Below are 27,950 nucleotides of genomic sequence, written 5' to 3'. Positions count from 1 at the left end.
CCTTGATGACCTCAAATCTGATGAATATTATGCAGATTATTCAGCAGCAGTGAGTTGACCTGCTGATCCCAAGTATTTATTCACTAATTGATTGATTGATTGATTGATTGATTGATTGACTTGATTGATTGATTTTCCTCTCATAACTTGATAAGTGGGCTGGTCAAGCTGATCTTTTTCAGCCATAACCCAGATCATATACTGATACAGATAAGCATTTTGACAATTTGCTATAAAACACATTTTGCAGTTCTTGCTGTAACTACAGATTGTTTCAAATTATTATATTAAAATAATTTGGGGAGCTATGGGAATATATACAAAATAAATACAATTAAATACTAGATTTTTAAAAATACACACACAGAAATCCATTTACATTGAAATTATAGTATTTATGACAAAAAATATTATACAATGAAGTTAATTTTTGCAAACTTTTACTTCTGAAAATATTTGCACAAACAAAACTCATTGCAACATCAAAAATATTTTGTGTTTCAGCATCTTAATGGAGACACCAGAAAGCCTGTAATTTTACCTCTAAGTCCCCTGGGTAGTCACAGCTTTAGTATATATAAATAAATATTTAAAAAATCCAACAAGAACTGCAGGGCAGGTCCAGACAAAGTATATCTTGTCATCAAGAAGGTAGTCTGTGTTTTCTACCCTCCAAGGCAGCATGTAACTAGGACTGAGATTCCTAAACTAGGTACTAATGTTTAGCAGTAGCTCTCTAAACAGCTTCCATACTGCACAGTCCAGCTGCCCATCCCCAAATGAGGAGACCAGAGGGATAGACAGGTCTGGAAAGTCTAACGTTGCATTTACCATTGTCTTTAGTACAGCTGTTACCTGTCCCATATGGTGTTTTTTTAAAGAGATTTGGTAGATGAAAGGCAATGTGTGGTGAAGAAGTTGTTGGAAGGTCCTTTGAGAGAAAAGATTCAGACTCTTCCAAGTACCTCCTCTAATTTTGGTAGTCTTGTCTTCTGCCTGGTTTATAGTGCTGCATAAGGAGCTACCTGAACAGCATGATCTGACATTGCTAAAGTCTTGCACTCTTAAATGTGCAATCCATTTTGCCAAGGACACCAAGTGGGCCTTCATAGAGATACCATTCAAGGGGCTCTTCCCATCTGGACCTGAAATTTCTTAGTACCTAAAGCTATGAAGGAGGAGGAAAAGACCCTCACTGCTATGAAAGCAAACTTCTACCTTCCACATTGTACCTTTGCCAAAATCCGGAGCAGCCAGCACTAAAAGTGGCACGGTCTGCAGCAGCAGCAGCTGCAGCAAATGAAGGGAACTAGAAATAGTCAGATCCCACCATCTTATTTGCAGCTGTGCCATGGACAAAGAGATAAGGGTTCTCAGCACTCATCAGCTGGCTCTTAGTAGTTTTAATACCTTGCCCATTGTTAACTATTCCTCTCTGGAGGCAGTTTGGGAAGTTGTTTTTTTCCTATACATCCAGGTTTGCAGAAGTATGTGCAAGAATAACCGGGTAAGGGATATAACATCACATCAATTCTTTTGCCAGATGTCCAACTCTACCAGAAATAATTGACTAGGAGAGAGGGAGGTGTTAAAGGGGGGTGTGGGGGGCACAGCCCCCCACAATGGGGGCTGTGAGGGCGTAGCCCCCCACATTATTTAGATAAATATTGTCATCTTTGTTATAACTATCCACATGTATCTGTGAAATTTACTATGCTACACCTCCCACACCCCCCATTGTGGGGGGCTGTGCCCCCACACTCCCCTATCTATTTATTCTAACTCTAGGGTCGCACTACAGTGGGGAAAGGGTATAATGCTTTGAATGCCATGTGTCGATGTTATGAGTTTCGACCAAATGAGTTGTCAGTGTTTTGAGCTTTAGGTGATTTGGCCTTACTGAAAATGTTGTCGATCATATGAACTGTAGATCATATGAAGTAGACCCATATATATATATATATATATATATATATATATATATATACATACATACGTATACAGTATATATATGGCTTCCGTTCAGATGATTGAAGTTTTAAAACTTTGAATTTCATATGGCTGAGACCATATGACTGAAGTTTTAGAACTTCAAGCGTTCTGAACAGAGATCTCCATACAGTGCAGAATGTGAAATTTTCCTCGCTGTAGTGCCATCTTGGAGTTGGTATATTTAAACAGCAGGGGGTTTTGGGGTTGCAGGGGGCTTGCCCCCTGCAAAAATGACCAGGAAAATGTTTTTGTTTTGTTTTTCTTTTTCTTTCAGGTGTTCGAAGTTTTGAAACTTCTATCATATGGTCTCGGCCATATGAAATTCGAAGTTTCAAAACTTCGATCATCTGAAGGGTAGTATATATATATATATATATATATATATATATATAAAATCTCAAAATACTGAAATGTCAAATTTCAGTATCTCGAGACTATAAACCCGAATGTTTAAAACAGTGAAAGTTCATAATCGCGAATTAGAATATTTAGAATTCGCAGTTATGGCCTTACTCTACGTGATGTCTGGGATTGTGTGTTTATGGTGCGCAGTGCCGTATGTGGATCTAGGTGTTTTGTCAGGTAAGTGAGTATTTTGTAAGGGATTTGAGTGGGTGTTAGAGTGTGTTTGAGTGTGCTGATATGTTTGATGTGTGTGTGAGGGACTGGAGAATGTGCGTGTGTGACTTTGCTTTTGTTTCCTGTTTGTGCGATCTCTGAGTTAGTATATATAAGTAGGGGGGTGTGGGGGCTTGCCCCCCTGCTTACGCATGTATGAGTTGGGTATGTGTGTAGTTTTTGTTTGTTTATGTTGTGATGTGATTGTTGTGGTGTATGTATGGTGTAGGAAAATGTGCTATGTCCTCCACTGTGGTGCGGTAGTCACGGAGCTTAGGGTAAGGGCACGGGTCATGGTAAGGGGATAGCCCTACTAGCTATCCCCTTAACATGACCCGTGCCCTAACCCTAAGGTCCGTGACTACCGCACCACAGTGGAGGACTGGCTATCCTCCACTGTGGTGTGGTAGTCAAGGACCTTAGGGTTAGGGTGTGAGTCATGGTAAGGGGATAGCCCTACTAGCTATCCACTTACCATGACCTGCGCTCTAACCCTAAGGTCCGTGACTACTGCACTAAACGGCAGTACGTAGCCCGTTCGGTGAAGCGGGTTTCGCGAAAGTGCACTTTCGATTAAGTGCACTTTCACGTAACCCAGGGTCTACTGTGTGAGTTTGAAGAAGTGTATTTTTGAACTTATATAGTAGACCCATCTATATATATATATATATATATATATATGTGTGTGTGTGTGTGTGTGTGTGTGTGTGTGTGTGTGTGTGTGTATATATATATATATATATATATATATATATATCTGCATACACCTGTAAAATACTGAAATATTTCTTTTGAAGAGAGCAGGTATGGTTGTGGCAGAAGTTAATGGTTGCATGCAATTCTTACTTATATTTAATAACAAAGGTTTAAAGTGGTATATTTCTCCAGGAACATACATTAAGTACTTAACAGAACAACAGATACATGTGTTCTGATTTTGTAAATCTTCCTTTCCATTTTTGTGTCTATGATTAGCTGCTGCATTACATACGAAATGTATATTTTAAAACTGATGCAGGAGAAGAAGTGTTCTTTGATAAAAATGGGGACCCTCCAACACTCTATGATATACTGAACTGGCAACTTTATCCAAATGGCAGTGGTAGATATGTTAAAGTAGGATATTTTGATAACCTTGCTAAGGGTGGCAAGAAAATCATCATCAACGACACAGCCATCTTGTGGAGTAAAAGTCATAATCAGGTGATATGCTACTATTATTTTAAATTGCTGTAAACATATGCGGTATATGTGGCTCTCAGACAGAAAGAATAATTGAATTTCTTTCTTGAAAAAAATTGTTCTTATTACTTTGCAACAGCCAGGTAATCATCTATACTGACAGAATTTTGAGACTTTTGAGTTGCAGTATGGAATCCCACACATTCAGAACAAGCTCTAGAAATGACCCCCCCTATAGTGGGTAAAGAAAAATGAAAGCAAGATAATCATTGTCTTGGTTGATTCTTTTTGCACCAAGCTTCATCTGCAGCCCTAATGTATTTCAGCTGATTTTAGACGGGGTAAGGAAAACATCCATGTGTTGTGCTGCCCCACATTTGCAGATTTGCTCAGAGCAGGTCTTGTAAAATATTTCAGCTCTTAGTAAGTAAAGTTTTGTTTACATTCTTAACAAAGTGATAGTTTGAATAATGAGCCCACACCATGGCATAGAGGGATACAACCTTGACTATGTCCCAGGAAACACTGGGTCCATTAGCACCATGAGTGTCTGAGGTGTTGGCTTGGGAAGTATGTAGTTGCCCATCCTGGGGAAGGGGAGGAGAGATGTGTCTGTGCTAGAGGCACACTGTTGCTGTTTGATTTCTCCTGATAGTTACAGGGGAAATAACCTAGAGATGCTGCCTGAAGGTGAGTGGGGTGTCCTGCTCATATCAGTCCCTTACAGAAGTTGGACTGGTCGAACCATCTGGTGGCACTGCGTGAATGCAACACATGAGAAAAAATGGAGAAAATACTCTCCAGCAGCAGTGTGATGCTGCTCTATGGTCCTTTCTCTACTCATTGGCCTGGACGTGAGTCAGATATATCCTTGGGGAGGCTAAGGCAGGTCCAGCAAAACCACTGGATGAGGAGAGGAACTGGGGAGTGTTGATGATCAGCTGCAGGGGATGCAAAAAAGGATACAAAAAGTGTAAATACTAATAATTTCTGAGTTGTTTGAGTATTTAGAAATCATTGGACGTGCTTCTGAAGGAAGGTGCAACTCATCTTATGCAACAAACTGTCTCTCACCCAGGTTACTTATGGGGCAGTCTACTGGGAGATAGATGAACTATCTCATACTCTTGGTTTAGCAACTTTTATTATGAGTAATGTGGCTGTGAATCATGAAATATTCTCAGTAACCCTTAAATATATGATATTTTAAGATATTTATTATATGTCACAGCAGACTCAGCCATTTTTATTTATATATTTGTCCTGCATTTTCTAAATACTGTATTACTGTCTCCTATAATTTTATTGGGTTAAAGTAAATGCATATTGTCCCCAAGACTGCAAAAGATACTGAGTGTGGGGTAGCAAAGTACAGAAAGAAGTTACTCCACATCTAAGTACAAAACTGAGGAGTCCTGTGGTCTTCAGCCAGCATATGATAATGAGGACTGGTGAAGCCCTACACTTGCGTCCTAAAGGACAGACGGGTTAAAAATGGCAAACTCCAAACATCATTTTAGTGCTCTAATTGTGTATTGGTTCAATGCCAAAATTCATTGTCATTTTAAATTGAAGAACCACAGTAATGTAAAACCCTGAAGCAACAGAGTAGCCCATGGACGTCTGTGGGTGGCTTCAGTAAAACAACAGCTCTTCTTTTTTTAATTTCTCCAAGTCTTTTGTGTTTCTAATACCATGACGGGAATGGACCACATTCTTAAGGCAAAGTACGATTAAAGTTCATGAAATTAGTATTGTTTCACTCTTTGATGTCAGCCTGTAGTGCTCTTCACAGGACCTGCAATGTGCCAGTAATGACTCCTTCTGCAATTCGTACGGAGTTACATGTATTGGTAGCATATCTGAATACAATTGTAGACTCTTCTTTATAAGATCGGTTGTTCCTATTACTATCGGAACTGTCTGGGTATCTTTCTTCCACATTGCTCTCATTTCTGCCTGCAAATCCTGATATTTTATGACTTTGTGTCTCTCTGCACGCAGGACACTGTAGTCACTGGGTGTGGTGATTTCAATGATCAATGCTACTTTTGTCTTCTTTTCCTGGACCACTATATCTGGTTTTCTAGCATCTATCTTTTGAACTGTTGGTAATGGATGACCCCATGTGATGTAGACTTCTTCATTTTCTATGATGCTTTGTGGCTCATGTTTCCAGTGTTTTTCAGCCACTTTAGTACCATAATGTTTGCACGATCCCCATTGCAACAGTCTTGCCACATTATTATGACCTTCAGTATACAGTCATTCTACCATTAGTATCTTGTAACTAGCAACAAGGTGTGCAACTGTTTCCAATTCGGTTTTACAAAACCTACCTTTGTCTGTTTCTCGCACATGTTCAATGGACTTTGTAAACCAACATGTACGCAGCCCACTATCTTGGACCAGTAATATTAACTTTTCATCTCATGGTGTGAATTTGCCTTTCCTTAACTATTCCTGCATTTGTTCCTAATCAACATGAGGCTCTTCTAGAAGTTTTCTATACTTGCAACTATATTTATGCATTTTCCACATTTCTTGTCTTCTCATCTGATCCTTCACCTTATATTCTTTCTTTTTTTTTGGCACATTCAGTTGCTTCCTGATTTTTATCTATTTCTGGTTTGATTTCCATTTCTGCTTGATGCCAATATGCTTCTGCTAGATTAAGCAGAGAAGTCATCTTAGATTTATTCTCCTCACGTTTCAAAACTTTCACTACGTTTAGCTCTTGTGAGGTTAGCAGATATGTTTGGAGTCCCATGATTGCAGATTTATACATATAATCAGTTTCAAGGAGGCCCATCCCTCCTTCAGAACGGGGAATATATAATCTTGGTAGGCACTGATTTTTATAAATTATTTGGTGAGCGTGAAGCATCCTTCTTGTTTTCCTATCTAATCTATCCAGCACGTTTTGGGGCCAATCAATCAGTCATCCTTTCTATCAAAAGAAAGGAATTATCAAGGGCAACTAATCCGTGCTTCTAGAATGTGTAGCACTGCGGAATACTTCTCAAACGAGGTTAGCTTTTTAGAAGAGAAATTTTGTGAAAGGGGCTACCCGGCCAAACTAATCAAGAATTTGGTCACGGAAATTTCCGCAAGTAGAGAAGAAAAATACCCACCACTTTTAGGATGCATGTTACCGCAAGTGGAAAACTTGCATAAGAACACCCAGCAGTTAGAACAAACTAGTTACATACCCACATTTTCCAGCAATTCTGACCTAATAGAGGAAACAATAACAAGGTATTGGACAGTTCTTACATTGCATGATGATTTTTCAACAAAGGTTCCAACTAAACCCACATTTGTTAGACGCAGGGGTACTAACATGAAAGAGTTATTTGAAAGAAAAGAAATGACGAATACCACTGGTAGTAGATCCAAGAAAGGAACTTATAAATGTGGAATGTGCAAACAATGCACTGCTATGTTGAATGATCATAGTATATACATCCCATCTAGGAAATATCTATTCCGGTCTAATGGGTATTTTAACTGCAATGCAAAATATGTTGTATATTTAGGCTCATGTATAAAATGTCAAAGTTTCTATATTGGGAAAACAGAAAGGACTCTAAGGAGAAGAATTTATGAGCATTTCTATGATATTTCCAAGAAAAAAGAGGCCAATGCTTTTTATAAACACTCTTTGTCCTGCCCAGATATGGAAATCAAGTTCATTGTGTTAGACCAGATAACACCCGACAAGAGAGGGGGTGACTGGGAGACTAAATTGGAATATAGGGAGCTTATATGGCAACTAAGACTGGATGCAGCTAAATGGCCAGGGTTAAATGACTACACAAATTTAAGTAGTGTTTTAAAACTAAGAAGAGCTAAGTTATAGCATACAGCATTTAGTAAGAGATTATCAACATTACTTATTTGTATCAAATTATTTGTATTTTATATTTATATTTATTCTGAGTATAGGGAATGTAATCTATGTAACAACGTTTGAACACTTAATACTTGATTATTATTTTTATTTTTAACTCTTGTATTTTTAAAATTTGATTTTTATCTATTACTATTTATTACTCGCATCATTTATTCGTGGTACCCCATTGTAATATTTTTTGCACATATTAAGAGTGTTATAAGAATCAATCACTACAAATGTGGTTTCATGGGACATTAACATATAACAATATTTATTTATTTATACACGAATGCTTTGTGATTTTCAAATGACATCTTTTAAATAACATATTTTTCAACTACAACATATTTAACAAAAGGTATTTTATTTAGGATTTTATGTATTTCATACATCTTGCTCTTTAATTTTAAATTGGTCACCAATTAATTTTAATTGTAACTTGACTGGTTTTAATTAATGAAGCACATGATCTCATTAAGAGACTTACAAATAAGGTTGTTCTGCCCTGCATTTTTATCTTGATAAAGCTCAGTATTGCACTGAGCGAAAGCGCTTGAGAGAAGGACTTGGAGAAATTTATGTTGTGTGTTTGAGAGAAGGACTTGGAGAAATTTATGTCGTGTGTTTGAATAAACTTTTTGTGGAGATTACCTTTGGCTTCATCGCTGGTTCTTGCTGCTCTTCGCTGCCTTGGATTATACTTTTCATTGTGTCTATGAACAGTCCTAATTATTGTGTTCAATTGTTTTATCAGAATTCTGACTTTTTCAGTTTTATTAACCTTCTGAAGTCTATTTCTTTCATTGATCTTAATATATCTGTCTATGTCTATTAAATCAAGCAATTCTTCTCTTAGCTCATTTTCTTCCAAACTGAGGGCACATCCCTTGTTTTCCAATTCCGGCGGGCATTCTATAAAAGATTCTATAGAATCTTCCTGTGGCACATTCTCTTCAATTTCATCCTGTGCCATCCATTGCTCTATCATATGGGAACGCATTGGCCTATCACTCCTCAACATTGACTGCATCAGAGATTCCATAGTTTCCTGGTCCTTCCCTTGCTGTCTAGCTTCAAATGAACGTCTATACTGGTTTCCTGTGCAAGGCTGTAAATTATCTTCATATGGCACCTGACCAATTGCTTCCTGTTCCACTAGTTTCCCCTTAATTTGGATATCCATTACTCTATACTGTGTGTTCCTTTCTGAATTAGAGTTTCTACACTGAATCCTTCACTTTGCAAGTACTCCATAACCTCAGTTTCTATTTCTTTAACTTCTCCATTACTAATCTTCTTTTCTACTTTCCCTCTTAGTCTTCTTATTTTTTGTATTGTAAAGTTTTCCATGTCTGGATTCCTTTGCCTATATTTATCTTCAAATATCTTTGGTGCTGCTCTTTTTGTATTGGTTAGTTTTGCTTTCTCCTTTGCATAAATATTACACCATATTAAATCTCTTTTTCTTTCCCATGTCCATATTTCTTCTTCAGATGTCTCCTGATCTTCCCGTTTCTCCTTACTTTGGGGACTCATTCCATCCTGCTGTGATGTAACCTGTGATAGACCTTCTACACCAAATCCTTCACTTCGCAGGAACTCCATAACGTGAACTTCTATTTTTTTAACTTCTACTTTACTAATCTTCTTCTGTACATTCCATCTTTGTGATATTATTTTTTTTATTGTGAAATTTTTCATATCTGGATGCCTTTGCCTGTATTTCTCTTTGAATAACTTTGGGGCTGCCTTCTTTAAATTGATTAATTTGGCTTTCTCCTTTGCATAAATATTGCATCATATCAAATCTCTCTTTCTTTCCCATGCCCATATTTCTTTTTTATACTTTTCAAATATCTCTTGGTTTTGTTGTTTATATTATCGCACTTCCTTAGATGCTTCTTTTTCCAAACAGATCAAGGTTTTTTGATCTATATACTGTTTTTCACAAATCTGTTGTATTAATGAACACAAATTTTCATTTAAAGCTTCTGACAGTTTTTCTTGCTGAAGTATTTTTCTTTCCTCTAATTTCTCTTTTAATCGTTTTATATATCTTGTGTCTGGAAATTCTGGACTTTTTGCATAATAGTAATAACACATAATTTCTTTCTTATCCTCAGTAGTCCACTTTATCATCTTTACAGTTCTTCTATGGCCTCTCAGTTCTTGTGATATTTGTGGACTGCTACTTCCTTCTACAACAGTGGGGCCATCCTCCCCCTGGGCCTGGCCTGGCCCCATTGTAGTGACGTTTCTGTATTTTGAGGATTCTATGCTATCATCTTTTCCAGTCCTGGCACCAGTGTGCCTACCAGGATTGGGCACTTTTTTATCCTGGGTCTTGTGCATTTAGCTATCTTTTTAAGTTTTTGACCTACTTCTTTCCATGATATATGCTATATAAATACAGTTTATATATTAGTGTAGCCTTGGTGAGATTTTGTGAAAACAGTGTCCAGCACATGTAGATACTCACCAAGACTTGAGGATGAATTCAATTTCAGCACTACTACTCTCCTTTGCTTGCTGACTTTTCATCTCTCCATTCAGACAACTCTTCCTGTATGAGGGACTTAATACTGCAGGCAGTTTATGGTAAGGGACCACACTGCCTACAGTAGCAAGGGCCACATATAGGTGAGAATAGTTTGCTACTGTTGGGAAGATGTTAGGAGGAAAGGCTGAGGACCACATGCGTGTTTGGTAGTGTGATGTGTGAGTCCTTCTCATATTTCAGTGGGAATGGCTTACACATGTAAATTTCTTTAAAGAAGATGATGTTTCTTGCCAGACTTCTTCTCCCATATACCTGTCCTGGTTCGAGAATGGTAAGAAAGCCTGCAAGATGGCCATGCTACCAATCACACATATATTCTCCCATATGTCATACAAGTAGCACAGTTATGGAAGACAGCCTCATGACCATACAGCTCCACAACAAAATATCAAGCTTTTGTCTCAGACTTGCAAATCCACCCCAGCAAATACTAAGAAAGCTGGAAAGTTCAGTTGTGTAAGAATTTACCATAACTGATATGTGAGTAGATCACTGCTGTAGTATTGTTTGCTAATAGGAAATACCCTGTGAAGGATGCCATATGTCTGGCCAGGTCCATTTACAAAAGCTTGGGGTCTTTTCTCTTGCAGTGTATTTCTGACCAACAACCAATGCACAAGACTAAGTGCTGGTATATGGGGGGTCTAGAATCACAAGCAGCACTTTGGGCTGTCTTTCTCAAGCTTCAGAAGGACCTTTGGAATGAGAGGAAAAGGAGGGTGCAAAAAGGAATTTAATTTCCCTCTCCCTTTAATAAGGTGTCTGCTTTCCTTGTTTCCTTGCATGTGCCTCTGGAACAGAATAGCCTGAGTTGTTTGATCAGAATGGAGACAAAAAGATTTGCTGAGTTCCCAAATGAAAAACTATTTGTAGGAAGACATCTCTGTTTACCATCCATTCATGCCTTGGATCCATGGTGCTGGAACCATAGAGTGAGGGGGGAGCCCCCCCCCCCACTTTTGCAGATTATCTCATTTAAAAAAAAAAAAAAAAAAGCCACAGCTCAAAAGACAGATGCAGTTGAATGATTCAGCTGAATCTATTCTAGCATGTCTTTTTTTTCAATTTCCCGACCCGAATCACTACCGGCAGCCGAAAAGACAAACAGGTGGTAAACTATAGCTATAGACACCAGAACCACAGGGTGAGGGGGAGGAGGACTCATGCGCACGTCACACACTAATTTAAACACAAAAGTGCGTGGAAAGCACTTCTTCCTGATAAGGCTCCCAAGTGTTAGCTCCGTGGATAACTGCTTACTTCTAAGGCTCCAGTTCTGGAGTAAGTCAGTGATATTTCATTCTGTTACTCTTATGCAGTAAATGATGGCCATTTATTTTATACAGTAGCTCCGAACTGGTAGTGATGGCCATTTAGTGCTAGCTCCATTTATTTTATGCAGTAGCTCTGAAGTGATATTTCTGGCTACGTTTATTTTATGCAGTAGCTCCAAAGTGATAGTGATGGCCGTTTAGTGCTAGTTCCATTTATTTTCTGCAGTAGCTCCGAAGTGGTATTTCTGACTCCATTTATTATATGCAGTAGCTCCAAAGTGATAGTGATGGCCATTTAGTACTAGTTCCATTTATTTTATGCAGTAGCTAGATAGCTCACTTTGCCATTGGCCTAAATCTTTCTTTATCCCACTATGTTCTGTAAAGTGGCTGGAATTTCCCTCAACACCTTAATCGAACCAGTCACAAAATGGTACACAGATTGTTACAGATTTGATTGTAGTAATGTTAGTGTACGCATTGCATTTTTAATTCTGTATTTCAAATATACAGAATAGAAAACATAGGAAGTAGCAGTACATGAGTTTACTGTACGAGGAATTGCTGGCTGTTCCCATGGTGGTGTGAGAACAGTGTGAAAGTTGGTGAAATATTTGAGGCATTGCTTAGAATGGTATTTACAAATTGTCATCAAGGTTTCAAAACATTTACAGTCAGGTATTTTGGTGTTAGAATGGGCTCTGATATTGGGTGCCACTTGAGATTGCATAGTATTCCAAGATGTTGATGACTGTTTCTAGAGGTCATTTGCAAATAATTACAAGTGTAATGCTTTGACCAAGGATGTATTCAAGTTGTTTAATGTCTGGAATAATTTATGTGCTAGAGTTTGTAGGTACAATGTTATTGGATTTATATCAAAAAGGGCCATAGCTCCAAAGTGATAGTCGTTTAGTGCTGATTCCATTTATTTTATGCAGTAGCTCCAAAGTGATATTTCTTGTGTGTAGCTCCAAAGTGACATTTCATGTGTGTGTGTGTAATTGGGCTCAGACCCTGTACCTTAGACACAGGGTCCTGCATTTTCTACCCACACCACCACCACATGTGATTCAGGGAGTTTGGCTCCTACCTTTGGTCTGTTCCTTTTAAGATTTGTGGCTTTCTGGCAAATCATAATGAAAGCCCTTTAAACTTCAGTCTTACCATCTTTTTATTTGGAAACACACAGTAACACAAAACACTATTTTAACAGCTTTCTAAGATTATACAAGCAATATATAAAATGTGTCCCTGGTTTTAGCCCTTTGCCCCATATACATTTTGGCTTTTTTCGGATTTCTTCTGTTGTGAAATTGAGAGATTTTTATTGTGTCAAGTGGATGGTGCAGTGGTAGTGTTGTTGCCTCACAGCAAGAGGTTATGTGGTTTGATTCTTGGCTGAGGTGCCCTGTGTGTGTGGAGTTTGTATGCCCTTTCTATATTTGGGTGGGGGTACTCTGGTTTCCTCCCATGTTACAAAGACATGCATCTAAAGCATTTCCCTCTGCTGAAAATTGGCTTTCTTCCAAGTCTGATTTTCCCAGTAAAAAAATGTTAAATAAAAATTTTTACAAGGAGCTGAGAGCTTCAGGGGAAGAGAAGTTTAGTGCTGCATATTCCAAGACTGTTTGCATTGTTAGCACATCAGGTAGAATCTTAATTTTGATGCAGAAGGCTGTGGGTTCTACTCCCACAGTATGCAGATAGATCACTGATACTGTACTATGTTGTATTTTAAAGGGAGTCGATGCTACAGACTTGTGAATGTCTTCCTTTGGAGGGGTTACCTAGTAACTATGAACCTGTTATCAGTTTGCCATCCATTCCCTGTTGAAATATTATTAGCTCATCATTTTTTAATATAACATAAGTAATTTATTCTTCAAGGGCAACAGCCAATTTATTTTTAGATGAAACAGTGAAATATAAAGTTGTTTCCTAGCAGCAACCTCTTCATTAGTTAGAGATCCCTTAAATGTGGAATTAATTAGAAGACTTACTTCTGCAGACATTTTGCATATTTACTGATATTGGTGGATTATGAGAAGTTTGAGTGGCCTTTTATGGTTGAAATTTTTTAAAATGCGTAGTTTTGTTTTGTCATTATTCATACATTTTGTTTCATTGCTTACTGGAAGACTGTTCAAAACTACAGATTTAAACCACATTCTAACAACTAGTGCTGTATTATACAAGGAATATAATTTAATACAATCAGGAAGGTGAATCAAGGAATGCATACATGTATGCATGGGCCTAAAAATGTGTTTGAAAACAGCCTAGAGGAAAGTGTGAAAGGCTCAAAATCATGAGTAAATTTTAAGCTTTACTCTTGTTACCAAAGCAATGGATGAAGGTAAAACAGTTCACACCACATTACCTTGACCTGGCCAAGCCTTTTGACACAATCCCTACTCAGGTATAGTACAAAAGATGAATAATGTAGGAGCAAATACTTACATCACCAGCTGCATTGCCAACTTGGCTCACAGGATGCAGGAGATCAAAACAGGGGAAGAGACCAGTCACAAATTCAGTCCCCCAGGGTTCGGTGCTGAGACCTTTTTCTGTTTTGCATATACATCTCAAAAGTAAAAGGAAATACCAAAGAGCTTTGGCCAGCTAAGTTTGAGATGACTGCAAGCTAGGAGAAGTTATTGAATCCCCAAATGATTTAACCATCTTGCAAGAAGGTTTGTCCCAAATAACAACTGGTGTCAAAATCATGACAATGCCCTCTGAGACCTGATCCAATTGTTTGGCATTTGGGAACTTGTGTACACAGTGACCTAACTTTTGACCAACATGTGCCCAGAGTCATAAGAAAGCCTTTCTATATTGCACAGCTTATAAACAAATTGATTGTGACGAGATCTAGAGATGTTGTTATCCCCCTTTAAAAAGCTCTCATTATGTCAATCATTTTGTATAATGCCCACTTTGGCATGTATCTGTCCAGCCCCATGCAACAACTGGAATACCTTCAGAGATACCTTACTAAAAGGATACAAGTCCTAAACAATATGTCTTGCATGGACCACCTCAAAGATTTATTACTATACTCAGTATTCTACAGAGTGCTTAGAGGTGAAATGTCTGGCAAACAAAGCATCCTCCGACATAATACAGATGGACCTACTGAACATCAGCAAGTCAAATGGCATCAGAAATACTCAGTCCAGATATCTAAACTGAATGTTGTGGAGAGATGGATATATATCACAGAGGCTACCATTGTTCTGGAACAGACTATCCATAAACATAAAGCAAAGCTCATCCATTCATATTCAAATGCAACTTGGATCTAAGGATGGGTAATAGAAAATGCACTCCAGAATTTCCCCTCATACCACTAATGGATAGAGGCAGTTCCTAAATGCTGCATCCCTTACATGGCCCCCTCAAATTATCTATGATATGATGACAGTTGTTCTCACTAGGGCTAATATACAATTATGAGCCATGGGCATAGCTAAGACCAATCCGAAAATGGTAATTCAAGCACAAAAAGGGAATTGGCTAAGCTTAAAATGTCCTCCAAGTGAACCTATGTTGTGGTAGCAAATATTTATAAAAAATTACCCTTTTTAGTTCACTAAGTGCCCCTGTCACCCCCCCCCCCCCGTCTTTAACAGCTTACGGTGTCTATGCTTGGATCTGCTCAGATTATCTGCTATTGAGTTAATCTGTGATGGCATGTAAGCTCCTTGAAGAAAAAAGATTGTGGTGAATAGCAATATCCAAAGCCATCGTGGCTAGCCTGTGGAGATAGTAGGACTTTGTTGATATATCATATGATTTGTGGTATTGTCTGTAAGGACTTTTAAGGTTCCTGGATTCCAGAAGTGGTGACAGGTCTGTAGGGCAAGGATTTCCATTTTTTGATATTTATGTGTTTGCACCTGTTTTTCCCTAACCATACCCCTTAGGCATTAATGCATATTGGAAAGGCTTTCCAAGCCAAGTCCAAAGTATTTGTGGAAACTTTCTGATGTGGAGTAGGGACCAGAAAAGATACTTCTGGATTAAGTGCAATCTTGCTGATCCATCAATGCAACTCTTCTCCATAAATGGCAGAAGAAGAATTGGGAAGTTTAGAGGATGGTAATACTATCCCCAAATTGATGAGGGTGGTAATACTATGCCCAAATTTATTTGAAATACCACTGCATCTTCCTTGTTGGTTTTGGCAAATAGAGTCATCAGTAGTGCTCATGCCATAAACCCCAGGGCTCTCACAACCTCCTTTGCAGTGGTCATTTCCAAAATCAAGTGGGATTGTAAGTAAGAAGTTAGAAACTTCATTTTTCTTGACAAAGAAAAGTCATCATGCAGGAAGTCTCCAGATGACATCTTAGGAAAACTAGATTCTGAGAAGGTTATAGGCTGGATTTCTTCAGGTTTAGAGGAAAATGTAGGCAAAAAGCAGGTTATTGTGAATTGTATATCCTGTGTTTTTTAATAGAAGTAGCCTGGACATGTGGTCAAGGTAGAGAGGTAGTAAGTAAATCATTTTATGTTATCCAACTTACAAGTAAGAGCATGGAATCCAGGTCCAAGGAAATCATAGTGTCACTTTATTCAGCCTTATCAGACCCATCATTGAGTATAATGCCCCCTTCAACATGTACCTGATCAAACATATGCAACAGTTACCAGGAGAATTCAGGGTATAAACACATTGTCCTGTAGAGATCACCTTAAAGCCATATCTCTATACTCAGTCTCCTAGAGGTGATCTCTGCTTGGCATACAAGGTATCCTTGGATTCAACTCTGGCGGACCTTTTGCACATCTGCAAAATAAACAATATCGGAACCACTAGATCCAAGGATTCAGCTTTTGCTTGCGATATAAATAAGACATGATGGTGAGACAGATATGTGTTTCAGAGGATCCCCATGCTCTACAACAAGCTTCCCATCTAACATACTCCCCACACATAACTTCTATAAACCTCCTAACTAACATGCCCCATCCTAATAAATGTCCATGATACACAGGAACATAACTGGTTTGGATCACCTGGCCAGGTTTATAAAGGCCCTGGTGGTCATTAACCTAGCACATAACGATGAACTGTGGATAAAAGCAGTCTATATTAGAAAGTAAAATGTTGAAAAGAGTGAATGCTCTTACATCGACACCTAAAGACAGAAACCACACAATACTGAACATACGGAACAGTGATTTTTTTCCCAGGGGAAAAAAATCACTGCTCCAAAAAAACAAAACAAAAAAAAAAACAAATCCACAAACAAAATAAAGTGGGGGCTTTGCCCCCAAACTCCCTCCTACTTAAATATATCAACTCTGAGATCGCACTACAGTGGAGGAAATGGTAAAATCCCAGCAATGGCCCAGCGATTTTTTTTCCCTGGGAAAAAAAAATCACTGTTCCGGCCGTTCACCATTCTGTAGTTCCAGTTATTAGGGGTCGATGTAAGAGCGTTCACTCTTTTAAACATTAGATTTCCTAATATAGACCTGGATAAAAAGTCATGCAAATAAGGGTAGATGTGGATGCCTTGGCGTCTGCAGAATTGTACTACCAGGGCTAGATATTTTGGGAATACTCAGCATTTGAAGAAAGACTGAAGGGCAAAGCAAAGAATTAAAAATTTAATTCCAAAGCTCAAAATCTTAAGAATTTTCTGTGATGTGGATCAATAGGAATGTGAAAGGTATGCATCCTTCAGATCCAATATAATCAGATAGTTGTGTGGAAGAATCATAGAAAGTAAGCTTTGGAGAGATGACATCTTGAATTTTGGGATATTTAGAAAAATAAGCTCAAAATGGGTCTCCACATGTGCTTTTTTCTTCGTACAAGGAAAAGCCAGGAATAAAACCCCTGTTCTTTTAGTGAAGATGGGCCAATTCTATGGTCCTCTGATGAAATAACTTCAGGACTATTACAAAAGAAAAAGCTGTTGCTGGTTAGAGGATACCCAGGGAATTACTGATGGAAATGGAGGGAGGATTCACGAAAGTTTGTACCCATTTTAAATGATGTTCAAAACCCAACTGTCTGATGTTATTATGCTCCAAAGGTGAAGGCCTTTTCTGATGGGGTAGAATAAAGAGTATTAGAGAATTATGGAGGCTTTAGAGACAAAAGGGCTTTAAATAGCCCTTGAAAAAAGATGTACTAACCACTGTTGTGGATCAGAGGAAGAAGAGTAACAGGAGAGGAGCTATGCTTAGTCTTCTGCTCTCTCTTTTTAGTAGTATCAGCAGGCAGAAGTTGAGGTGCGGCAGGCTCTTGATATACCTCTAGAACTGTACCCAGGATGTCCTCTTGAATGATAATCTATCTATGCCATCAGGTCCCTCACAAATAACCAAGCTGCCTACCCCCTTGTCAGACATCTGAGCAGTCAGGTGGGACATGCCTGAATGATGCATATCATGGGGCTCTGGATGGATCTCTACACTGAGAGCTTGGAAAGAATTCAAACGATCTACAAGCTTATCATGTGCCTCAACAGAGACATCCAACTCTGACCAGATAAATTCCAATAGTTTAGTCTTCTTAATTTTCTTACAGACCTACAAAGGGATGTTCAGAAGTGATGAGTCAGAGAACATCCTGCCTTGTGATAGCCCCTTAAGTCTGGTTTTCAATGTAGATCTTTATAGATGTTAGATGACTTTTCATTGTTTTAGGGGCGAAAGATTTAAAAATAGATCACTCACCAAAATTATGTTCAGGATTCAGACAGAATACATACTTAGTGTGATGATTGTTATAGGGAATCTGCTGATTGCAGTTATATTTTCCTTCCCTGGCTGATGTGAAGTTGAACAATTTCAGTCAAAAATAAAGTAAAATAGGAAGGGTCCCCAACAGGGATACTTATCTGTCCACAATGAATGAAAACTGGCAAAGGCCGTATGGCTAACAAACTGAAGTGAGAGACACAGTCTTCGTTTACAGACTGGAGGCAAGAAAGTTCTAAGGAACTTCATGGCTGTACATCCCTTGTGTACCAGTACACAGTCTTGGACATAAGTCATAGGTCAGATGTATAGCATGAGAGGTAGGAGCCCAAGCTTTTGTGAACTGTCCAGGCATATTGTGAGAATTGTAAAAGCCACAACCGGATGGTGTTGCTCCTAAATACATAGAACAAAACAGAAAATAAACCTTGAGGAAATTATTTCAAAAAATGGAGATGAAATAGATTATCACAAACAATGATCTTACAGCAGTATAAAGAGTTGTGTATCATTTTCAAGAAAGTCACCAAAGGTTAGCAGCTGGCTTTGAACAACTGAAAAGTAAAACACACCAAGAAACTTTGTTTTTTCCAAGTAAGAAATGGTTTCTTTGTCTAAGGTGGAACAGAAAACAAAACTGCAAGCTTAAAATTTTCCAAGCAAACTGATACAAGTACAAGCAAAAAAAAAGTGTCTTTATTAAAAGAAAGAACAGCTGCAACAAATGTCAACAATGCTTGGATTATCAAAAGAAAGAGAATGTAAAAGAAAGATATGGAAAGAATGGAAGTATTACATAAACTGCGTGAGGAGCTACAGAAATGCCAAATTAAAACAAATCAAAAGGAAAAGGATCCTGTCTTAGAAGTATGGGAAAAGATGAGAAAAAAGCAAAACTGGAAGATACTTAAGCTTTAAGGAACTTAAAAACACTATTTAAAAATGTAAAACTGGGTATGAAGCCAAGCTAGAGTCTTCACTGAGTAACAGCTTAAACCCAGCTTGGCTGGGTCTTTCTTGCACTTAGTTCTGTAACTGAAGCAAGCTCCTTGCTATAACTTTAACACCTTGTTACAGTTACCAGCACACTTTATGAAACCCCAATATCATTGCAGCTTCATAAATGAATGCTGGTTCAGTACTTCATCCCCATCAGCACTTGCCAATCATGCCCTGGAACAGTTTATGCCTGGGGCAGTGGCCTACTTTGCCCCACCCTAGTTATGTCTCTTTTGTCATTTTAACAGAAGAGCATCTAGACTGCACCCTACATGAAAATGAATACACCTAAAATAAAAATAAGGAATTTGTCAGAGTAAATGTTCTGTTAGGACCCAACAAATCAAACTTCTAGTCCTCTATATAACCCCAAATAACCTCATAAACATATACAAGGAGCCACAAAATTGGTTTCTCAATAAGACAAATTCAAAAGTGATCTATGCAGGTATTTTAGTATTAACTGCAATTCCACCACATGCCATAACACACCTGTACTACTCTACAGACATACCCAAATTATCAACTTCCCTACAAGAACTGCTAAATCATCCATTTGATTGCTACATCTCCTCAGCCAGAAACTCCATTTGACTCTATCAGTGACCACCAAACTAATTTTATACCAGTGTAAAAGGTATCCTTGATAGCTTAGGTCCAGAAAAATTCATTAGCACAACTAACTACGTGAAACTTTGAATGACACACAAAACACAAAGTTTAATGATAGAGACAAATCGTTTTCAGTATTTACCAAGGCCAGCCTTGTTCGGTGGCATAAAGGGATAAACTCCTTATAACCTTAACAGAGAGAGTGGTGGTCTGGTTGGCTGTTGTGCCATATGCAAGTGGAAGCCAACACATAATGGAGTTTCAACCATTTATCAGGGACAAGGCCTTCCTTGGCTTACCAAGAGATGGCAGCTATCATCAGCATGTAGATAGGAACATACACATGCAGTGAAGGGAGTAGCAGGCCATTCTGGTGATTTGACTGCCCTCACCAACCAACAGGGGATGGCTTTAGGGTCATAATGGAAATGCCATCACTGCTCATATCACTGGATGCAAGCAAGGGTACAAAACACCTCCTTCACTAGCTGCCTGAATAATGGCCTCTTAAGCTGCTTCAGGCAGCTAAAGCCAGCACCTCTTTGGGTGACTGATTGAATGATGGTCTCCTTCAGCTGCCTCTAGCCTCTATGCCAGAGAATCGTTACATGGCAGTAGAATGAATGGGCTCAAGACCAGTATGAAGGGGATTTGACTGCTGGCAAGCATGGAGAGGAAAAACAATCTTGTAGAAAAAAATTATTTTCCAAGAATTCAGTACCTGACCTTCAAAACTACAAACATCTACAGAACAAATGCAAATAATAATAGTAATATGGCAAATAAGTTATTCTAACACAGTAATACACCCTACCACCACCCCAAAAATATGTTTGCATATGATAATATATTGCTAAACTTAAAAAACTTCACAGCTCCCTCTTCTCTACCCAACACCACAGATTAGGATAACACAAAACTATTAAATAACTTTCAAGACAATACTATACCGACTACATCCATATCATCCTCATAAATGCAAGATAACACTCTACAGCCCTCAAAAGTGATCCACATCAAGAAGATTAGTGATTCTACAGGTAACAAGTAACTACAAGAAATCAGTGAACAGAGTTCAGCAGAATCAAACAATTTACCAGCAAAATTAATTAAACTAGCATCATACTCTTTTACTGTACCTCTTACCTAAATACTTAGCAGTTGTATACAGTAAGGGAAATTACCATCTGCCTGGAAGGAAGCCCACATTATCCTCTTCCACAAAGGTGGTGTATTAAATGAACGTAACAGTTATAAACTCAATGCCATTCTAACCACCTTCTGAAACCGAAAGAGTGAATACTTCATCTGCAACTCATGTGTCAGGCTGTTCATAAACATACTGCATAGCTGCATAAATGCATGCTATGTCACCAAACTTTCAGGAGTCTGTACAGGATTAGACACTATCATAGTCACACTGCAAAAATAAAATTGGTCACACCCTTAGCCAACTCCAGACTGTTTGATGCCTATTGATTTATTGATTTCAACTCTGCAATGCTTATGAATTCTTGAATACAGCTCTAGAATATCCTTCATTACAGCTGTCAGGCCATATAACTCCAGCAAAAATCTAAGCTTCTGACAAATAATTCAAATAGCGACCTTCATAACCATCAACAACATATTCAAAATCTGTGTAGGTCACATCTGAGACAAGCTGCCATCAACAACCACATAAGTGGACAAGTTAGAACCCTTCAAAAAGCAACCAGGTCAATACCTAAAAAAATCAAGTTAAGTTGCAAATGTTATCCATAATAATGAAAATTATGTTAATGTTCATCTGCATCATTGGTGAAAATTTCATTAAAACCAATATCATATTTTGCTATTTATATCTATATCTCTGTCTGTTTACATCTATATTTATGCTCTCTCTCTCTCTCTCTCTATATATATATATATATATATATATATATATGTGTGTGTGTGTGTGTGTGTGTGTGTGTACATTAGGTGATAATAATTATTTCTTTCCTACTTTATCTAAATGGATTATAAATATTTGTTCAAAGTATACATTTTCCATTTTTCTAAAACCTCAAGATCCCTATATTAGCAGCGGCTTATAACTGGCAAAACTATTACAGTTAAAAGCCTAAGAATTAGTTATGGGCAAATGTACCTCAAACAAAACATTTGTAAGCCATCTGGCCTATAAATAGTTCTTCCAGTATCTACTTTAACTACCTGCCCACTGTGTCCAACATAATCCAAAACAACTAACTGGGATAAACTGTAAATGCTTCTGTTTTTCCTCTTCCATTTTAAGTTTTGACTTACCTTTGAGCTGTCATACCTGTACCGGCAAACTGTAACCCTTTCTTTCTGCTTGTTAAAACAGCGTCTCTTCCCATACAGTAAATGTTACATTCATTTTACTTTCTATATAAGATGCCAGTTTTCATTCTTATTAAACGTCTTTAATTATTTTCAGTCATCCTTTGTTTTCATGTTAGAAAACTTTTCTCATCATTGTATGCATGTACAAAATGATTAAGCGTGAACACTAGCAATAATATGATGCAACAGAAGTGATATATGTTGTTATAGTGTACTAAGAAAGTTGTTTGTTTTAATACTATAATATAGAGGTGTTGTTTGATAACTTTACATGATATTATTTATTTGTTTGTTAATTTATTTTATTGATATCTGTTGACTGGGGTAGTGCACTGTTCTTCCTGGACCATTTTAGGCTCAGCCCATGGGATACATGAAATTACCAACTTAATGAAAAATAACACATAGTAGTCACAGTGTAATAATATCACTCATACATAATATACATTTTAAGCAGGTCCAACACTGTTCAAGAAAAGGTACAATTTTAAACAGTTACAATTACAGTATAATATGTACAGACGTTAATCTGAGAAGGTAAACTTTGGGTGGATTTACATGATTCCAATGTTAGGGAAGAATTAACAATAACTGAATGATTATTAGCTGTTTTTAGAATTTTTCTTCCTGGGCCTCCACTAAAAATGGGTCACAAGTCACAACCCAAATGGGCATCCCAGTTATCAAAACATAAATAAAGCAAAATAAAATAAATATGTTTTAGTTAATTTTCGTACAGTATAATATCTATAACTTCTGCTATTTTCTGATAATTAGGTTCCACGATCTGTATGCAGTGAAAGCTGCCCCCCTGGATACAGAAACGTAGTGCGACAGGGACAGCCTAACTGCTGCTTCTACTGTAGTCTTTGCTCTAAAGGGGAGATTGCCAACCAGAGTGGTAGGTCCATTTCAAATGCATAAATGTCGCATGTTCCAGACCTTGTAGCCTGTAATAATGACTTATATATAAAAGCTTTATCCGATATAGCAAATCAAGAAGAAAATGTTTGTATTCAAAAGTGACTGCAAAATGTATTATGTGTGAGTGTCCAATGTACTAAAACAGAGCCGTAGTCTGATAAACCTCACTTTAACACGCATCTGCACTGAATAATGTTTCACAGTGACACCACATATTTATGCAGCCAGCTGAGCAAGCACATTAACACCTCAGTGATAACAGCCAGCTAGGATTATCTATAAAGACAGTCACTGAGTTCATTAGCTATTCACAAGAGAAGTAAACTGACCTTTTTGCCAACACAAGCAGCTACTCAATTACTGCTAACAGCTGTGGTGAAGAAACTCAAAAGGAGAATGTGAAATGCTCTTACAGCTATGATCAGACTGCAGACATTGGACATGCTAGAAAATATCCAAAATGTTTCAGTCCCGCCACAGACCATAGGGTTTGCTATGTCTAACATGATATTTTCTATTCCACTCAAAGGTTTGCACCTTGCAAAGGAAAATAAACACAGATGTCAGAAACACAGAATTTATGACCTGGATTTTGAGTTACTTCCATCTCATCCTGCTATGAAGTCAAAACCAATATTTTATTTTATTTTTATTTTACATTTGTTTTCCAGGCTTGTACACTGATAAAAACTGACATCTGGCAGGTACTGTCCAAGTGAAGTAATTCACAAATAAAAGAATGGAACATATAAGAAGTAGGCTGTACAAATCAAAAACAGAAAAGAAAGTAACAATATAGAACAAATATTCATTTAGCAATTAACGCATGATGCAACAACTTACAAGAACATTCTACATTTTACATGATTATATTTCAGGTTTACATCATGGTGGAAATATTGTGAGGTAATGAGAGTCACAGTAGGGGAGGGTAGAGAAGGTGAAGTTGAGAGGTGTTAGTAGACTGAGAGAGAGAGTGATGCTCGAGAGTGAGAGGCCTTTAGGTGATGCGGCCTGGTTTGTGGCAAGTCCAGTTTGATTTGGTGTGGAGGAAGATCTTACGTTCATTATTGAAGGTGGGGACAGAGGACTGTAATTCCTTTGGGGGGGGTGTCTGACCATAACTGTAGGAGCACAAATGTATAAAGAGTGGTTGGTGTACCGTACCCTGGTTTGTGGGAGTTGGAGTGGGGGGCTATTTGGAAGAGGTTGTGTGGTTTTATACCTCTAACACACACACACACACACACACACACACACATACACACACACACACACACACACACACACACACACACACACACACACACACACACACACACACACCTTTTAAAATACCATTGATTGTTCACTTCCTTACATCCAGCAACATCTTTACATCCAAAGAATCATAGGAAGTTACTAGGCTAATGGCCCTAGGGCCCCTACAAGCCTAACCAAGCTCTACCCTTATTTCCAATCAATGTTTTCAAACCTAATTCCACTAAAACATTGTTTTACTTAGATTTCATAAGTAGGAGGATCCCTGTGAATGTGATACTGTCCAGACTGACAAAGACTTTAACCATCCTTGCAGGATTCAGACCACAAGTATTCTAGGATAGATAATTGACAATGGATATTAATGAAATCAGATGGAAACAACTAATGCAGGCCCTTGTTGACAGTGTGGGCTCCATTCAACAGCCAATATTCCTATGGCAGTTGATCAGAGTTTCTTTCTTGTTCATCACAAATTATCATATGCATTCCCATCAGTCTCAACCTTATTCTAGGGATATCAAGAGGATGTTACATGCATGTCTGAACATGTTTGTCTTCCCTGTCCTCAAAGATTATTATTCAAGAATTGAAAGATGACTACTTACCATCTGGACATCATCATTACAAGTAACTAGGGAAACGAATACTCTGCAAGACAAATATAACAGAAAAATACCAAAGAAAGATAAGTCTTAGTTTGGATGTTTGATTATCATGTAACAAGAATGTATTGCAAATTTATGTTGCAATGTTTTCTTCTCTCAGCTGCGACACTGTTACAATTTAATAATGTCTGTTTTCAAAATTGTATGACTGTCAATAATTGTTTCGACTATGTCACAATTTATAATATTTCTTTCCAAAATGTAATTTTATTCCACAATTTACAGAATGTCAACAATTATTTTTGGAGTTTTACTGGTTAATCTTTTCCTTTTACTTCTAATACACTTTGTAATATACAAGCTAATTGATAAAAATGTTCTGTAATTTGTGGAGCTTTTCTCCCAGTGCGTCCACTGAAATGGGACTTTCTGGCCCAGTGGACTTTCCCAGTCAACAAATGTCAATAAATAAATAAATATTATGATATGATACAAGTCCAGTATGCTGCTTATAATGCAACTCTAGAAAGGAAGTTGAAGGCCCTTGTTGGGAGGAATCTAGGGTGGGACAGCTACTCTGTGGATACAGATATGAGAGAAGAGATTTTTTAACAAAGAACCTAGTTAATATAGCAGCTTACTGAGAATATGTACTTGTATTGGAGGTTGGATGTTTCTTTATTAGATTTACTGTAACTGGTAATAAACCATTTTAATGGTCATAATAATAAAGCAAATAAGAGAAGGCATTTCTTTTGTTTTATCTTTGTTAAAATATGGTATTCCTATTATAATTGTTATACCTCATACGTCCTTTTCTCCACATTTTCTCTGCAACTCTCCTCTCAGCATTGTATTGGTTCCCAAGCTTTTTAGCTTATTCTGCTAAAAAGCCTATTTCCTGTGCAGTGTGTGAGATGATTGCAGCTGCTTACCATGGTTGCCTGTTCCTCCTGTTTTCTAAAAATATATATATTTTATTTCTTTAATACTCCCATTGCTTACAACAGCCCTTGAATTGCCTCTTACCTAAGTAATGGATCACCGGTGATCTCTACTGAGTACCCCTTCCATTTGACTGTGCGCCAGCACAAGGCCACAGATATCAGTTTCTCCAATCAGTATTTTTTTTCAAGGAACTTAGTGCTTACTTCATGTCTGTTGCTGAGGCTGTACCTGCCTGAGTAGCCCAATATGAAAATACAAATCACTACTGTCTTTCACAGTAGTTTATGTATATTTAATTAATCAGCAAAGATCATATTATGTTATTTTTTACCGTCATGTTTGCTACTATCTGTGTCTCCTTTCTCATATGCTCCCCGTGTGATTCAGTGCCCCCTATGTAGTGACATACTTTGTAATAGAGTGTGATTCCTGCACTGAAGCACACACAAACATACAATAACTATAATGGAATACACCACTCAAGCAAAAATATCTTTAAACAACTGAGATTACATACCTTTGGTAGTTAATCAATAGTACAAACTTACAACATGATATATAAAATGCCAAGAAATAGTCAGTCAACTTGATTTCAAGAAGAAATACAAACCATGAAATATTGCTGTCACTGCTAGATTAAGTACTTTTTGTACCTATTGTGCAAATTACTTTTAGTTTTATAATACTGTGCTTCAAGTGTAATTGATCATGGAATATATTACCAACGATCATTTTATTTTTCACTTGTAGTAGAACTCACACATTTCCTTGACTGAAACAAATGAAAATGAAATCTATATTTGCTGTATCCTGAGTCTAATAATGTTTAAATCTTATTTCAGATATGGCATTTTGCATTAGATGCCCTGATGATCAATGGTCCAGTGACACTCGAGAAAGATGCTTTCCCAAGACCATAGAATTCCTCACTTATGAAGAATCTTTAGGGGTTACTCTGACTTCAGCTGCCTTTGTCTGCACCTTCATAACAGCCTGTATACTCTGTATCTTTTTCAGGTTTCGTGAGACTCCAATCGTCAAAGCCAACAACCGCGATCTTAGTTTCCTGCTCCTTGTATCCCTAATGTTGTGTACAATGTTTTGCTTAATGTTTATTGGTCAGCCTACAAAGATAAACTGCATGTTACGACAGACTTCATTTGGCATTATTTTTTCCACAAGTATTTCCTGCATCCTTGCTAAGACAATCACAGTGGTCATTGCCTTCAATGCTACAAAGCCCAACAGCAAATTAAAAAAGTGGGTTGGATCAAAATTACCCAATTCAATAGTAGCTTCTTGCTGCTTAATTCAAGTTATTATGTTCGCAGTCTGGCTTACTGCATTTCCACCATTTCCTGAACAAGATCTAAAATCAAAAGATGAGAACATAGTAATTCAGTGCAATGAAGGTTCAAATATTGCCTTTTGGTGCATGCTAGGATATATGGGTTTTCTAGCTAGTATTAGTTTTGTAGTTGCATTCCTGGCAAGAAAGCTGCCTGACACTTTCAATGAGGCTAAGTTCATCACTTTCAGTATGTTGGTCTGTATTAGCGTTTGGATGTCATTTGTTCCTGCATACCTTAGTACTAAAGGAAAATATATGGTTGCAGTAGAAATATTTGCAATAATTTCATCCACATTTGGTCTGCTTGGTTGTATATTTTTTCCTAAATGTTATATTATCATTACGAAGCCCCATATGAATACTAGGGACTACTTATTAGGAAGAAGAATGTAAACAAGTCCAAAATGTTTTAAAGCTAACTTGTTATTGTCATGGTAAAATGCAAAATATTCACTCTCTGTTTTCAAATCAATAAAATCAATCTACAAATCATTTAAACTATGTAGAAATAAATTTGTTTTCCAGCACTTTCATTTTTTTAATTCTATAAACTTTGTAAAAACTGAAGCTTCTACATCTAGTATTTCTGTCTTAGATATTTTCTTCTTGGCATAAAATATCTCAGGCAACACATACATAAAGAGTACAG

At 37.6% G+C, this 27,950-nt stretch overlaps 1 protein-coding gene across 1 annotated transcript in view; it reads left to right on the top strand.

The window, feature by feature from the left end:
* LOC122810132 (extracellular calcium-sensing receptor-like) overlaps positions 1 to 27,694 on the top strand; it is a 143,087-nt gene extending 115,393 nt beyond the window's left edge. The window contains exons 3-5 of the mRNA XM_044081606.1: positions 3,586 to 3,813; positions 22,988 to 23,111; positions 26,793 to 27,694. Coding sequence (XP_043937541.1) covers positions 3,586 to 3,813; positions 22,988 to 23,111; positions 26,793 to 27,694 — 1,254 coding nt within the window. The remainder of the gene's footprint in view (positions 1 to 3,585; positions 3,814 to 22,987; positions 23,112 to 26,792) is intronic.
* Positions 27,695 to 27,950: the final 256 nt, after the last annotated feature.

The sequence above is a fragment of the Protopterus annectens genome, chromosome 8.part1 (genome assembly GCF_019279795.1).
Source record: "Protopterus annectens isolate FY-2018-M chromosome 8.part1, PAN1.0, whole genome shotgun sequence".
Taxonomy (NCBI): Eukaryota; Metazoa; Chordata; order Ceratodontiformes; family Protopteridae; genus Protopterus; species Protopterus annectens.
The sequence above is the reverse complement of the archived record's forward strand: the minus strand, read 5'-3'. Positions and strand labels throughout refer to the sequence as shown.